We start from the raw sequence: 15,541 nt of genomic DNA, 5'->3' as shown, positions 1-15,541 counted from the left end.
CCATGCAGCTGAGCATGGAAGGCCCTGCTGCAGGCAAGGGCTGCCATAAACAGCTTCCCTAATTCACCCTGTGCTCTCTCTACTCACCACGATGCAGATGGCAGCACATGCTCTTTCCTGGTCCTACATCCCTTTTAGTAAAAACCCTCCTTGGCAGTTCTGGGAATACATGTTTCAAAAGAAACTAGTGAAGGGAAGGACTTTGTTTATAACTGGAAGTGATTTCTGGATGACAGACTCCTTCAACAGAGGAGAAAAAGCCATGAAACATTAAGACAGGATTAATCTTAACTCACAGCATCAGCCCCACTCCAGTGCAGCCCCAGTGATTCTGTGACTCACAGTAGTGGAGGTCCAACAGACCACACAGGCTGAAGATAGAGCTGGAGGTACAAATGCAGACTAACATCAAGCAGCTCCCAGTGCTAGGCAATGACCAGCCCTGGCCAGAGCTGGGAAGATCCACAAATACTTCCAAATGGTTGTGAAGGTTTTATTGCCCACCCTCACTCACAGAGCATGTGTCCATCTGCTCAAGGAGCTCCAACTCTTGGTACCCGGTTTCTACACTGCCCTAGGGCAAATGCTCTTCCTATTCACCTGAAACCTCCATGTCCTTTCCCATGGATGAGAGGAGGGCAGCAGAGCCTGGCACTGCTATGCCTGCTACTGCTTTAACCTCTGCAGTCTGGAAGATGAACTTGGCCCTGACAGCAGATCTCCATGAGAACTAGAAGAGAGTAGTTGTAACACTGCCATTCAGGGGTAAACTGAGGCCCAAAGAGCCTGGGAGCACAGCTGCCAGGCCACCAGCATGCTGGATACAGAACTAAAAGAACAAAAGGGAAGCAGACAGCTCCCACTCACTGTGAGGGAGCAGCTTCCCCAGCAGTCTCTGCTGTGTAAGAGGTGCCAGGAATGACAGGAACTCAGATTCTGTGTGATGTAAAAGCATGGGAGTCCCTTCGGAATCTCCCACAGTCCTGCTGTGCAGGTCTGTTATGACACCTGGTGGCCAAAGACACCCCTGCAGCACCTGCCACCAGCCCGCCCCATTCTTTTTAATCCTAGATGAACGATCTAATTTCCATTGACCTCATTTGAGAGCAGGAACAAGGCAACAGAGCATGGTCAGGACACACCGATCATCTTGGCCACCCCCTCGTCTCAGAAGCAGCTCACAGTTCTGTCCTGTGCTGTAAGTGCTGTGCAGCTTTGTCTCCTTACCCCACTTTTGTTTGAGCAAAGTGCAGCCTGGAAGGAGTGAGCATTGTGGAGCTACAAGATGACGTGGAGAAGAAACTCATTACAAAAGCCTACCAGCTTTTTGATGCATGAGGGCTCAGCCAGGGTTCCATCATCACAATCACATTTACAATCCAAGTTAGCTCCCACCCTGTTGAAGACCCAACCCTTCATGTCAACTGCTGGCAGCCAGGCTTCACACCTATATATTTATTATATATATACACATCCCGTGGGGACAAGGGAATGCTTCCCACTGCATGGTTTTCTTGAACAATTGTCCATGCTGCTTGGTCAGGCTGCAACATCACTCTTCCCACGGACTCATATCTGTGTCAATGGCCACGCAGTTATAGGCAGCATAGCGCAACTTCTCTTCACATACCTTGGCTCTAGGGATGGCAGGAAGGAAAAAAAGAGAAAGGTAAGGAGGAGCTGCCATTGCTGGATTTGCCAGTTGAAAGGACAAGATGTTTTCTGAAATGGAGGATATGCTTCACCAGGGACTCACAGAGAGAAACTCAGCAGCCACAAGGGACAGGCAGGGGATGGAAGTGTGGCAAAGTGATGGGGCCCAATGGATCAGCACCAAGGTTAAGAAGAGAGCCCACACACAGTCTTCCAGACACAGGGAAGCACCAAAACTTACGTGGCATAGTTGGGCAAGAAGAGAGTGCTGGAGCAGGTGGATGACTCTGGCAAAGCATCTGTTGTCTCTGAGCTGGGGAGAACGTGACAAACTGGTTAGAACCAGCAGGCCAGCATGGCAGGGAGCCCAGACAACACACCCCTGTGGTGTGGGATCTGTCAGCTTTGCAGTCTACGGAAGAATGGACTTACCCCATCTTGTCTGGATAGATATAGATCCGTGCTGGAAGGCGACTTCTGCCAGTGACAAATCTGAGGAAGCGGCTGCGATCCTCTGTGAAGAAAAAGCAAAGACATCAGCAAACCCAGCACTAGCGAGCAGTCCCTTCAGCCTAGCTGCTTGCTTTCCTTGAGTGGTTTCCCTCCCAGCCCCCAGCCAGCAGGCAGGAGCTGTCATGGCACAAGATATGCACGGACAGAGAAAATTGCTCACCATTGGTAAAGTTATTGAGTGCTTCCCAGAAGTACTGAACTCGGGTATCCTGTGGCTCAAAGTCCTCAAACCGGGCTGTCACAAAGGATACAGAAAAGAGTTTAATAAAGATCTGAGCTCCTCCCTCCTCGGCAGTAGTGCCTGCAGGCTGTGACCACATAGACCCAAGGTGCAAGAAACATAGATGGTTAGGCCCCTCCCAGGAAGCACAGCCAGATCCACATCTCAGCTCCACAGGGGCTCAGATACTGGCAGCCAAGGGATGACCCAGCCTCTACTATGAGGCCCAGGACGGAGTCAAAGGACACTCCTGTTCTCATCAGCACCCAGCTAAAGGCAAGAAGTACACAGGACCACAGTCTCACTGTGAGAAAGGCTAATACTGGCCTCCCACGCTTTTCCTTGTGCCAGCACAGACAGAAGACAGTCTTGCTTTCAGGAAAAGAGTTTTCAGCAAAGCCCTTCACTTACTGAGCCTCTTCAGGGCATCCACTGTGACTTCAGGGTCTCCACAGACCTTTTTTTCTAGCTCCTGCCATGTAAGGAGGTCAAGAACAGCTTGGGGCACCACCTTCAGCAGCCCAGCCTGCATGGCCATGATCTGAAAAGGAGACAAGGCAGGTAAGCAGCATGTCTTGCCCATTTCCCTGACTCAAGGTTAACCCTAGGGACACTACTGGATTCAAGCCATATGACTGCTTTGCACATGCTCCAAGGAACCTGAAGGAACAGGACAGGATCCCAGAGAGATGCACCCACTGAGAAAGCCTGTGTCAGAGCTGTGAATAAAACCCCCTATCACCCGTGCTACTAGAAGCCACTTTGCTTCTTAACAGCTCCATAGGCTCCAGAACCCCACTGAAAGGGTTGCATATCATTGCCCTAATGAGCACAGGGATGCTAACCACAGTGCATTTTACCAGAAACAGGCTGTGGGCAGGTGTCTGGGAGCCAATGACCAGCCACAGGGTGAGACAGTGTCACCTGCTCCTTGCTCTCCTCCAGCCGAGCCTTTTGCACCAGGCGGATGAACTCCCTGCGGTCCTCGTAGCGCAGAGCGGTGTTGCTGCCGTTGGGGATCAGCTCCACCATGCGCTGGTCGCTCAGCACTGTGGTGTAGGTCAGCTCATTCCCAAATTTGAACTCAAAGGTGTCTTTATCCATGACTTCCATCACCTCCAGGAGCTTCACCTGTCCAGGCACCAAGTAAGTCCATGTTAGAGAGATGGTCAGAGAGCAGTGATGTGCCCAAGCCCTCATCTTCTCCCTTCCCAGACAAGCGACAATGACACAACATGGGATATGCTGCCCTAAAGCTGTTTAGCAGACCTTGGGTCATTGCATGCTTAAAGCAGCAGTCAGCATGGCTGTATCTCTGTAAGAGCATTTGGTGCATCCTTATAGCTGAAAGTTGCCCTTTGTTGTGTTTATTTGACATATCATAGGAGGAAGACATGAGGACAGGGACACAAATCAGCACCTTGCTGAGTGCCACAAGGAATAGGATAGGCACAGCCTCCCAGTCCCTCTCACCAACACGGAGTCCACAGCAGGGAAGTCTTTGCTCCAGCTGACCTCTTCCCCTGTTAATTGTTTCCATACAAAGCCAGGAAGAGCCAGGACCTGAAGAAGAAGAGAGATTTTATTGAGTCTGTGTCAAAATGAGACCTCACCAAAGATGGAGATAGGACTCAACAATGCAGACACAAAGAGCCTTCCCTACTTCTCCCTCTACATGCAGAGCTCATCATAGCTGAGTAGAGACCAAACGCTATCTCCCAAGCTCTCAGCATCATCCCCCAAAACTCAGGCTGTGAGTTCTCCAAACTGCTTGGCCCCAAATACCTCTTTTCCCAGTATGCGACCACAGAGCCTTTCCATGCTCCTGTTAGACAGGCTTCAGGAGAGGGCTATCAATTCCCTTTGCAGCAAATCTTCTCAGAGGGATGGGGTTAAAAACTTACCAGAAACTCCTTGCCCCTCAGAGCTGCTCCCATGATCTGCCCAATCCACTCGTACTTTGCGAAGTCTTTACAAGAGGGGTTGGGGACATACATGTCCCTGGCTTCTCCAGTGCCATTACCCTGTAGGAGCGAGAGGCAAAACTCCAAGTCATAATTTCAGCACAGCATGAAACACCACAAACTACTCCTGCCATGCCTCTGGGCACTTCTCACAGCAGGAGTGGGCTAAACCCCCCATCCCCCTTGGCAATATTCCCAGAGACAGACCAGTATCCAGGCACTTGTCAGCATATTCTAAAATGAAATACCACAAAGCAAACCCCTCACAAAGAAAAGCTTCAAGTAGGTATGTCCCTGGCATGCAAAGGGATAGGGACAGTGCTGCATTGCCAGGCATGGAAGGGTTTGCCCCAAACATCCCAACGCACAGCACCTGGTTGGATGTGCGCACGAAGAAGGGCAGAGGCACAGGGGTGTCTGCTGAGCTGGGGCACAGCTCCTCTGACATGTCTGCTAGGCTGTCTCGAAAACCACCACCTGCAACCCCAAAAGAAGGGTATTCTTAGTGATGTGAACTCCCCATGTGCTGATCTTCAGAGTTATGGAGCAAAGATGAGGATTCCTGGCCCTGGGTTGAGCAGAAGGCTCCTACTAGAGCCTTATGTCACTGGAGAAAGTAAGACAAGAAAAAGAACATCCCTGCCTGGCCTGTGGAGAACAGCCAGAAGGATCATTGGCACTGGTAAAGCTGCTGTTAGTGAATAATGGAAATTTGGTCCCCCTCCCAGCAAACAGCACTCTTTATCTGAGACACAGCCAGAGGTGGCAGGACAAGGCAACCTGCCTTCCCTCTCTCCTCCACGGGAATTAACACTGGAACCAAACAAAAGCACCTACAGCAACAGTCACCTCATCAGCCCCCGACTGCTCCAGAGGAGCTCTGGCCTCCTGCAGCCCCTACCTTGGTCGATGATGCCCTCTGCGATAAATTTGCACTCCCACCACTGGTCATAACGTAACGGCCACCTGTGGAGAACCAGGCATCACCTGAGGTGCTGCTCAAAGCCAAGGAGGTGCTGGGACAGGCACAGCAGGGACATCAAGGGACTAGGGTGGAACAGTCTGAGTTTAGGACAGGACAAGATCTCAATCTCCAGAGACAGCTGCATTCTCAGTAGGGAGGTGACACCTTGGGGAACAGGCCCTGATCCCATGGCTGAGCTGGTTCCTGTGCTAGCAAACCCTCTCCAGAGTACAGGACATGGGCTTCCCAAACACCCTGCTGTAACAGGACACAGCTCCCAGCTCTGCATGGTGCCTTCCCTTCCCAAGACACTGCTTACCTATAATCCAGAGGCTTTTCAAACTTGTCTGAGGGTTTCAGGCCTTCATATACCTGCAACAAGCAGAGACAATCAAGGTTGGTATCCCCTCTCCAGGAGAACTGGTGCCACATGAAGACAGGTACATCAAACACATCAAGTCTCACAGCAGTTTGGGGTGTTTGTGCACGCACAGAGCCCCAGATCTACTGGAGATTGGGAGAAGAATGCACACAGGAAGATCAGCATTGCTGTAAAACCACAACACAGAACTCTATGCAGCTACTTGACTGCTGTCACATGAAAATTCTCTGCTGCCTTTTTAGTGCAACAGGACTGTTACACTCTCCATTAACAACATGCCACAGAGAGCATCCAGGATAGAGTACAGATTTTAACTCAGAGATCCTAAATCCCTTATAGATATCATTCCTTATGGGACCATCAGCACCTGTAATTACGGAGCCTGTGAGTCACATGAAGAAGCCTTGAAGGCTTGGTCTGTCTCCAGCTCCAAGCTCTCCCTTCCACCCATCTTAATGCAGATCATTTTGATTTTGGGATGCCCCAGTCTCTCCAGAGCAGCAGGGACCCTTGCAGGAGGAACAGTACCTGGGTGAAGACAGCATTCTTGCAGCTGGGGTCCAGGGCAGGGTTGTCCCGGTGCTCCATGGCCAGGCGCCGGTTAATGTAGAGCCTTGGCATGAAGTTGGGCTTGCTGGTCTCCGAGTCCTTCAGACACTGGGTAATGAGAGCCGTACGCTTCTTGGACAGCAGCAAGAACTGCTTGATGTGCTGCCAACAGGGACCCACAAAACATGTCATTACTTTCTGTTGAAGCCATCACACCTCTAGGTTTCTCCCTTTCCCAGGGCCTTCCTGCACAGAGACATTCTCATTGACAGTATTTGCTTCCCGTCTGCCTCTGAAAGATTCTGCATTCTGGCCTAAGGGAGATAACAAGCTCAGCCTTCAATCTGCCAGCTGTCATCTGATGCTCACACTCCAGTGTTCCTTAGAGTCTCCTTTACCCTCACTCTACCAGAACACTGGTCTTACTATCCCTTTTAGTAGTCAAAGCCAGCTCCTCTAAACAAACAAAAAACCCCAAATGCTTTGGGTCCATGTTGACCTGGCACAGGAATTACAGTGCTTTCTGACACCAGGCCTGGAAACACACAGAATAGGCCTATCCTGGTAATGTCCAGAATGTGTATTCTTGGAGGGATATAAGGAAAACAGACAACTGGATGGATGAACTCAGCACTATGTAAAGGATGAAAAGCAAAAACTTATTAAAGCCAGGAAGAATGTTACTGGTAAAAGCCTTGATGTTTGGACAAGCCAGCTCAAAGCTGCTGGCAGGAAGCGCAGGAACAGAGTGTCCTGGGCTGAGATCTTGGAGGGGATGTGGATCCAGCTTGCATGCCCAGTGCTGCTATGATCCAAGTCCCTTTGAGGGTGAGATGCTCTGGTTTGAGTCCACTTGTCAGCCCACATGTACATGCTTCTACATCAGCAGTTAAGCAGGAAAATAATATCACCTTTCACAGTGTTAGTGACTTGAGCTCAGGAAGGTATTTCCCTCCAGCTGCTTTAAAGGCAACAAGCCCTGCCTGCCTCCCTTGCCACAGCACAAGCACCATCACCCTGCCAGACTGAGGCCCCAACAAGACACACAGCCAACTGCTCACCTTGAGCTTGCTGAATGTGCCAACAGTGTGGTCCCAGGCTGGCACCAAGTGATGCAGGACACTGTCCAGGAGCTTGATGAACCTAAATTCCAAAGAAGAAGGTATTGCAACAAGGAGTGATGGGGATCTGCTCATGTCTACTCTAGACCATACATCCCTGAAGCAGAAAAATAACTGATCCAAACGAAACCCAGCATAGTTTTTTACCTCATGGAACCTTTGGTACTAAATTCCCACTCCCTGGGCACTGCATTGATTTTGCATCCCTTACAAGCGACTCTGCATACACCTGCCCCCGACACTGCACAGATATGTTGTGCTTGCGACACACAAGACACTGTAAACTTGAGCTACAGAACTCCTCTGAAAGCACAAGGGAGCCACCCCAGAGAGCCCACTTTGTCCCCAAATGGTTGCTATTTTCTCCAGTGTCCAGGACATCTGTCTCAAGAGGAGTGTCATATTTTTACAGCTTCCAGCCATGTACACGCTGGAGATGGGAGCAATCCCTGCAGGCAATGGCACCTCTGCCCCCCTCCACACAGTACCTTTGAATGAGCACAGCCCGTCGGTACAGCAGGTCAGGGTCAGTCCCTTCTAGGCGAGGGTAACGCACCAAATTGGGCAACTGGAACATGTCAGCACTGAGCCCCAAGTCCCTCTGTCGGGAGGATTTGATTTTGATGCCTCGGATACGAACATCAATCCCATCATCTGCCAAGGAAGACCATAAATGATATGTCAAGATCACAAGAAAGCAAGCCTTAAATAAAGTGTAGGAAGTCTATAAGCAAAAACAGTAGGAATGTACCAGCTCCACCAGCTCTGGGACTGGGCACTGTGAGCTCCAAATACCTCTGTGAAGAAGAAGCAGGGCATTTACAGGAGAAAAATAACTAAATTATTGAAGGCAGAGAAAGATAGGATGAAATCTGAGAACGTGCAAAACTTCAGATCTCCCAGAAGTTTCCCATGGTTTTTTTGAATCTCATCTAAAACAGCCCACAGGGAGAAGAAGTACAAGTCACAGCATAAACTCTTAATGTACAGTATTTTACAGGTGCATTATGGATGTGGCCACAACAACCAGCCCTACCTCTGCACTCCACAATCCGGATCTCAATGACAGGCAGGTGTGTTGTCATGTCCTCAAGGATGCACACATCCCCAATATAGCTCCTGCAAACACAGAACAGATGAGGATTAAAGGGCGGTTCCCTCATCCATCCTGCCAAAATCCACTCAGACACTTGTAAGGGAAGAAGGGAAGACAGTTTGCATCTTTTGAAATGGGAGCCTGTGGCAAGAACTCAGTTCTTGATTACAATTACAGCTGAATTCCTGAACCTGCTGGTGACTCAGGTCCAGGTACTGTGATTCTGATGTGTCCCACAATTGGATTAGGAGAGCCCTGATGACTGTACCATGCTACTGTAGGCAGAGTGAACCCACATCCCAGAGAGCCTGGCTTGTACTGCATGCCTGCTTAAGGCCAGTGTTCAGCAGCTTGGGCCCCTGCAAGAGCCATGACACCCTGTGCACCTCCACCACTCACTCATCAATGCCAACGTCGTTCAGCTTCTTCAGATTGTCCCCCTCGCCCCCATACACAGCGACCCGCTTGGGCATGAAGTTCTCATCAGTGGTATCCACTGTCAGCAGCAGCTTCCTGCAAAGGCAAGCAGGACATTAAGGAGAAGGCAAGTGCATCTGAACACCTATCACTACTCCCGCTCATCACTTGGTCATGTTGTTACCAAGCTGGGATTCCCAGGTACCTCTGACAATGCTGAAGCCAACTTCAAGCCCAGAGCCAGAGTAAGGGCTGAAGGGCAGGGAGTGCAGGGCAAATTTGGGCCATGACACTCAGGCAGAGAGGGAGTGGCAAAGCTTGCCCCAGTCACTAGCCAGCATGTGGAGCAGAAATGACTCTGTAGAGCAGAGAGAGATGACTCACTTAACAATGGTGCCTTTCTTCATGTTGAGCCGCACCCAGTGCTGGCCCTGGGACCCATCACTCTCCCAGTATGTGTCGGCATGGCTATCGGTCAGGCATGACACATTGAAGTCCTCCTGGAAGAAGGCAAGTGAATGCAAGGAAGATCAGATGAGTGAATCTCAGTGTCAGAGGGTATCACATTGGGCTGTTCCCTTTGCTGGGCTGTGGGTGGACACTGGGAGTGCAGAGCACACAGGACACTGGGGTTGACCCTCCGAGGTGCTCTGGGGTCACACACACAGCACAGAGTATCAAACCCTCCCTAACATCAGCTTTGCAGCTAATATTAGCACCGGCTTCTCAAACCACTTTCCCTCCAGGGGCTACATTATACAACATGCTGCATGATACTCCCCAGGGTTTTCTCCCACATCCTCAGACAGAGTGCAGTCCAGACCAGAGCAGCACAGCAGGCACTACCCATGCTCCCCAGCCCCACAGCACAGTGGGGCTGATGTAGCCTTGTCCCTTTAACCCACCGTGTAGGACGAGACATCGATGCTGTCCACGTACTGCTTAACGCTGCCCAAGTTCTCATCCTCCTTCCCAATGTGGTCATACAGGAAATGCACCAGGTCCTCATCACATTCGTAAGTCCATGTTGGGGGCACAAACCTAGCAGGGAAAAGGGATTACTGGGTCTGGAGAGCAAGAGGCAGCCAGGCTAATGGGTCAAAAAAAGGAAGGTCCACATCCTGCTTGCCTTGCTCGGTTTCCTGCTTTTTTGCAGGCATATCTAGGACATGACTGTGCTGTGCAGAGATGCCTGTCTTCCCCCCTCTCCCCCAGGTCTGCAGGAAACGGCTGTGTGGGCAGTCACAAAAGACAGGAGCTTGTCCCCCACCATAGCAGAAGCCAGGAAACAGTTCATACCGAAGCTTCTCTACTGCAGCCTCATCCTGCTCCATGGGCCTGGGCTTTGCTCCGAGGCGCAAGGAGTATGTCAGATCCACCACCTGCTCCCATCTGAAACAACACAGAGAAGTGGAGTGAGAACATCCCAGAGGAACAAGAAGTTGGTGACAAGTAGTAGTTGTAAGGGGAAGATTTGCGTTTAAAGCCCCACCGTGCTCCATCCTCCATCATCTGCAGCATCATCTGTTGCCCTCTCCACCCATGTCTACTCCTTCCACACCCCGCTGGGCATGTGACAAGCACAGTGCCCGAGCCAAACCCGATTCACTCCACATCCGGCATCCCTCTTGCCTCACTTCCATGAAACCTGTCCAAGCAGGCCGGGGGTTCCCTAGCCCAGGGCAGGAGGGCCCGAGGGGAAGCATCCTGAGCCCGGCACAGGGGTGAGCGCCTCCGCGCCCCCGGGGAAGGACCCAGCGGGACACCGCGGCGGCCCCGCACCTGATGACGGGTTTGTAATCGACCCCGAACAGCTGCTGCTGCCGCTGGATCCGCTCCGTGGACTCCACGGGCACCAGCCGGTCCCCGCCGTCGGCATGCTTGCACACCAGCACCCATCCCTCCTCGAGATCGCAGCCGCTCCGGTACTCCTCCAGCTGCTCCTGTGGGGACAGCCGGCGGTCAGGCGAGGCCGGGCCGGGCCCTCCGCGGGCCGCCGCCCCCGCGTTACCTTGCTGAGCTTGACCCAGAGCCCGGCGCTGTTGCAGTACTCCTCGCCGGTGGCGCGCAGGCAGCCGCCCTTCCGCACCTCGATCGTGGCCCGCGCCGCCCGCTTGCCGCCCCGCGCCGGCCCCGGGCTGTCCCACACGCTGAGCAGGCTGCGGGCGGCGGCGGCCGCGGGGGCCGAGGGGTCCTTGCAGATCTTGTACTGCACCTCCCGCGGCACGTAGCAGAGCGCGGCGGGCAGCGCCCGGGCGCGGCGGAAGCACTCGCTGCACTGCAGCAGGAACCGCAGCCGGCCCAGCACCTGGTGCGGCGCCTCCCCGCCCGCCTTCATCGCGCTCCGGGCACCGGCTCCGCGCCCCTCCGGTTTACGGCGAACCCCGCCCGCCGACAGGCAAGATGGCGGCGCCCGGCGGGGCGGACGTAGAGCAAGATGGCGGCGCCCGTGCCACGTACAGAGGAGCAAGGAACGGGGAAAGATGGCAGCGTACGGAGGGGCGGGCAGCCGGGCCAGAGGCGGGGCAAAATGTTGGCGGGGGGAGAGGCGGGACTACGTCGAGATGGCGGCGTCGACGGGGCGGGGCGGCGTCGACGGGGCGGGGCGGGACGGGGCCGGGATAGGGCGGACCGCGCGCGTCGGGAGGCAACGGAGAGGCCGGGAAGCGGCTTAGGAGCATGGCGGGTGGCGATCGGCTCCTGTGAGTAACCGGGACCGGGCAGGCCTGCGTCCCTTCCTAGTGTGGTAACGGGGCGATGTTCCGGCACTTGCCGGGGGATACCGGTGTGCCTCTGGGAAGGGCGATCTGGCACTGTGGTAACACTGGGGATTGTGCTTTCGCGATGAGATCCGGTACTGGGGACACTGGTGTGGCTCTCCGGACACCGCCGAGGCACTGGAGTGGCTCTGGAATTATGGTGCTGGCACAAGAGTCCGTCACTGGAGGGGCTCCGGGCGGGGACGGAGGGAGGTGATCCTGCACTGGGAGGGATCAGCAGGGCAGCTGATGTCCCTAGTTAAGTCCCTGGTCCCAAATGGAGGTTTTGGGGACTTTGTTCCCATAGGCCCCGCGGTTGCCTGGGTCTCCCTTCCCGGCGCAGGCCGGACTCCAGCAGCCGCAGAGCCCACGGGGAGGCTGGGGACGAGGAGGCTGGGGACGGGGAGGCTGGGGACGGGGAGGCTGGGGACGGGGAGGCTTGGGGACGGGGAGGTTGGGGACGGGGAGGCTGGGAACGCGTGGCCTGGCACAGACCGGGAGTAATGCAGGACTGCGCGCCCCGCTCGTCCCAAATCTCTCCAGGCGGGAGCAACTGGTGGCCCCGATAACTTAATCTCGCGGGCCCTCATCGCCTCTCTCCCGGGGGGCCCACGGTCCTGAGCAGGAAGAAGTCCTGGGCTGTGGGGGGAGAAGTTATCGCACTTGTCACAGCTGGGCGCAAGCCTCTTCTGCGGTCAGGGAGTGGGGACGAGCGGCTTAATCTGGCACCCTGTGCCCCAGTCGTGGGGGACTGGCAGGGCTCCCAGACCCCTCGTGGGTGACACCCTGTGCCTGCTCTTTGCTCCGCAGCCCCAAAGGCTTCCCCAAGCTGAAGAATGACACTTTCCTGCGTGCGGCGCGTGGGGAGCAGACGGAGCACACCCCGGTGTGGTGCATGCGGCAGGCGGGGCGCTACCTGCCAGGTGAGTGGTGGAGGCGGGCGAGGGGTAGCGAGGGAGCCTCAGCAAGCACCCGGTAACATTTGTGGTGGTCCCTTGTAGAGTTTCGGGAGACGCGGGCGTCACAGGATTTCTTTGCCACTTGCCGGAGCCCCAAATTGTGCTGTGAGCTGACACTGCAGGTGAGCATCACTCAGGGGTCTGTGTGTCCCCTCTTTCTGCCCACATGGGGATGGGTAGAAACCTTGGTTCTGGCCATCCTGGGTGGCCTTAGTAAATTGTGCAGCCCTTGGAGATTCCACTGCCTCCTGTGCTTGACCAGGTCCTCCATGGGAAGGGAGTCACAACCCCTCACTAATGTTGCCTCTTCCTATGTGCAGCCACTAAGACGATTCCCCCTGGATGCTGCCATCATCTTCTCTGACATCTTGGTGGTGCCCCAGGTAAGAGCCATGGCCAATGCCACAGAGAACAGCAGCTGGTAACAGGGCAGAATTCAGGGCTGCTCCATTCCTGCTTCTCCATTCTCCCCTGTCCCCAGGCACTGGGCATGGAGGTTGTCATGGTCCCTGGCAAAGGACCCACGTTCACAGAGCCCCTGAAGGAGGTGGAGGATCTGCTGAAACTGCGACAGAAGGTGGATGTCACGGCAGAGTTAGGTTACGTCTTCCAGGCCATCACACTGACACGGCACAGCCTGGAGGGCAAGGTGCCGCTCATCGGCTTCTCGGGGGCACCGGTAAGGAGTGTGGCTCCTCTCTGTGGGTTTCCCTGATGGGCTTCTCTGTCTCCGGGGTCAGACCAGCTATGGCACCCCCAGCTGTGGGTGCTACATGGGTGTGTAATGGGGGGCATTCAGTACAGGAGCAGCTGTGCCCCAGGGCCTGGAGTGCTCACAGGTCCTACCTTCAGCACTGCAACTGGGATTTTGTGTCTTCTTTCATCTCCATCACTCTCCTCACTTCACTCCTCCACAGTGGACACTCATGTCCTACATGATTGAAGGTGGTGGCTCCACTACAATGGCCAAGGCCAAGAGCTGGCTCTACCGTCACCCCGAGGCAAGCCACCGTCTGCTACGCCTGCTGGCTGATGTCATCATCGACTACCTGGTGGGGCAGGTGGCTGCTGGCGCGCAGGTGTGTCCTGGGGCAGTGGGGACAAGGCCAAGAAGGAAGGCAGGGGATAGGGAGCAGAGAGGATCCAGCATCTGGAAGGAGGAGGAGGGACTGAGTTGCTGCTCTCCTAGTCCCACGGGAAAGTGGTTGAGTTGCCATTCCTGGAAGTATTTGATAGACAAGTAGATGTGGCACCTGGGGACACACTTTACTGATGGATTTGGCAGTGCTTGGTTGTTAGACTCAATAATCTTAAAGGTCTTTTCCAGCCTAAAGGAATCTGTGTCCCTGGCAGGCGCTCCAGCTGTTTGAGTCCCACGCAGGGCACCTGGGCCCGGAGCTGTTTCAGGACTTTGCCCTGCCTTACATCCGGGACATTGCCCAGGCTGTCAAGAGCAAGCTGAAGGAGGAGGCACTGCCCCTGGTGCCCATGGTGAGTCAGGGCTGCCTGGATTGACCATGACGTCTGGGCACTGCTGGAGAGGGGTGCATGCCCTGGTACCTGCTTCCCTCAGTCCAGCCTGTGGAGAGGGGTCTGAGCTGCAGCAGTGGCTGCCCATCTCCTCCCTCCCCAGATCATCTTTGCCAAGGATGCACACTACGCCCTGCGCGACCTGGCCCACGCCGGTTACGAGGTCGTCGGTCTCGACTGGACCATCCGGCCCCAGGAAGCTCGGTAAGAGTCTGACTCAGGGCTCAGGTGTCTGGGCAGGTACTCTGACCTCCTCCTCTGCCCTGAGGCATCCCAGGCCTGGACATTGCTGCTCCAAAGGTGGGGATAGTTGGGCCACCATGCTACAGCTTCTAAAGGCTGTGCTGAGGGGTCCTGGGTGTTCTGCGGTGGGGGCTGCAGGCACCTGGCTGCCCTCAGTCTCTCTACCACATGCAGCAACTCACCTGTTTCCTCCCTGCTGCAGTGCACAGATAGGAAAAGATGTCACCCTGCAAGGGAACCTGGATCCGTGTGCTCTCTATGCGCCCAAGGTGAGCCATGGCTAGTGCCAGCAATTAGGGCTAGTTCTAGCCTGTGTTAAAGGCCTTCTGCCTCAGCTTTGCCACTTGCAGCACTGGCTCATGTTCCAGCATCCCCTCAGGCTAGCTGAAGGGGACTGGTGGGGATGAAAAACCTGAGCTGGATTGGTCTGACACATGGTTTCCTACCATACTTACAGGAGAAGATTGGCGAGCTGGTGAAGAAGATGCTGGAGAGTTTTGGGACCCAACGCTATATTGCCAACCTGGGCCACGGCCTCTACCCTGACATGAACCCTGAACATGTGGGTGCCTTTGTGGAAGCTGTGCATGCTCATTCCCGTCATATCAACAAGCACAGCTGAGCCTGGCGCCTTGGGGACAGGACTCTGGTTTGGGCACAGTCACCCATGTTGTCACAGGGCTCACTCTAGGCTGGGCTGCAGCATTAAACCAGGACTTCCTCTGCAGCAGCCGTGTGGCTCTGGCTGGGGGGATGGGGAACTGGATGGCCCTGAAGGAGATGGAAAGTCATGGCAGGCTGCTAGAGGAGCATGTGTGGTGAAGGGGAGCCCCTGAGCCCCATCCTGCAGGTCAAAATGGGGAAACAGGAATGGCAGCAAATTGTGGAGGATGCCTCTCCCTGCCAGGCTGCAGTGTCTATGCTTGCAACAGAGGATGTGAGCCCAGGGCACAACAGCCATGTCCTGAAGATGGATGTGCTCAGCCCTGCTAGGGAAGGTGAGCTGCCTGAGGCTGGCAGGGTCACAGCGTGGGAGCTTGGGGCTCACAGCCCACCACTGGCAGAGACCTAGCATCAGCTGTTCCACAGTCCTGCTCAGGTTGAAATGGGCAATGTGCCCACAATTCAGGGTAGACTCAAGGGGCTGGGAGAGCCAGCAGGACTCACCTGG

The 15,541-nt window shown here is 54.7% G+C and overlaps 2 protein-coding genes across 2 annotated transcripts; one reads left to right on the top strand and one right to left on the bottom strand.

The window, feature by feature from the left end:
* Positions 1 to 1,440: 1,440 nt before the first annotated feature.
* HECTD3 (HECT domain E3 ubiquitin protein ligase 3) lies at positions 1,441 to 11,363 on the bottom strand. The gene is made up of 21 exons (XM_030953589.1): positions 10,891 to 11,363; positions 10,662 to 10,822; positions 10,179 to 10,271; positions 9,785 to 9,920; positions 9,264 to 9,379; positions 8,862 to 8,975; positions 8,403 to 8,485; positions 7,855 to 8,020; positions 7,307 to 7,388; positions 6,225 to 6,407; positions 5,634 to 5,686; positions 5,252 to 5,316; positions 4,724 to 4,827; positions 4,291 to 4,410; positions 3,860 to 3,949; positions 3,311 to 3,517; positions 2,798 to 2,927; positions 2,327 to 2,401; positions 2,086 to 2,167; positions 1,895 to 1,966; positions 1,441 to 1,637 (listed from the first exon to the last, which is right to left on the bottom strand). The coding sequence occupies exons 1-21, from the start codon at positions 11,215 to 11,217 to the stop codon at positions 1,553 to 1,555; spliced, it is 2,544 nt and encodes an 847-aa protein (XP_030809449.1). The 5' UTR covers positions 11,218 to 11,363; the 3' UTR covers positions 1,441 to 1,552.
* A 125-nt stretch (positions 11,364 to 11,488) lies between these two features.
* On the top strand, positions 11,489 to 15,097 carry UROD (uroporphyrinogen decarboxylase). The gene is made up of 10 exons (XM_030953592.1): positions 11,489 to 11,581; positions 12,449 to 12,561; positions 12,640 to 12,719; positions 12,918 to 12,980; positions 13,079 to 13,276; positions 13,515 to 13,676; positions 13,951 to 14,088; positions 14,231 to 14,331; positions 14,573 to 14,639; positions 14,828 to 15,097. Exons 1-10 carry the CDS (start codon positions 11,559 to 11,561, stop codon positions 14,990 to 14,992), a joined length of 1,110 nt encoding a protein of 369 aa, XP_030809452.1. The 5' UTR covers positions 11,489 to 11,558; the 3' UTR covers positions 14,993 to 15,097.
* The last annotated feature ends 444 nt before the right edge of the window (positions 15,098 to 15,541 follow it).

The sequence above is a fragment of the Camarhynchus parvulus genome, chromosome 8 (assembly GCF_901933205.1).
Source record: "Camarhynchus parvulus chromosome 8, STF_HiC, whole genome shotgun sequence".
Taxonomy (NCBI): domain Eukaryota; kingdom Metazoa; phylum Chordata; class Aves; order Passeriformes; family Thraupidae; genus Camarhynchus; species Camarhynchus parvulus.
This window is presented reverse-complemented; position numbering and strand designations above follow the sequence as displayed.

Bases quoted from the DNA above. Each gene is read 5' to 3' on its own strand.
- HECTD3 (XM_030953589.1), bottom strand. From the start codon at position 11,217: ATGAAGGCGGGCGGGGAGGCGCCGCACCAGGTGCTGGGCCGGCTGCGG. The intron at 7,389-7,854 runs GTACTGTGTGGA...TTTGGAATTTAG, and splicing joins CGGGCTGTGCTCATTCAAAG to GTTCATCAAGCTCCTGGACA. The intron at 1,638-1,894 runs GTAAGTTTTGGT...TGCCATCCCTAG, and splicing joins TTCTTGCCCAACTATGCCAC to AGCCAAGGTATGTGAAGAGA.
- UROD (XM_030953592.1), top strand. From the start codon at position 11,559: ATGGCGGGTGGCGATCGGCTCCT. The intron at 12,720-12,917 runs GTGAGCATCACT...TCCTATGTGCAG, and splicing joins GCTGTGAGCTGACACTGCAG to CCACTAAGACGATTCCCCCT. The intron at 13,677-13,950 runs GTGTGTCCTGGG...TGTCCCTGGCAG, and splicing joins AGGTGGCTGCTGGCGCGCAG to GCGCTCCAGCTGTTTGAGTC.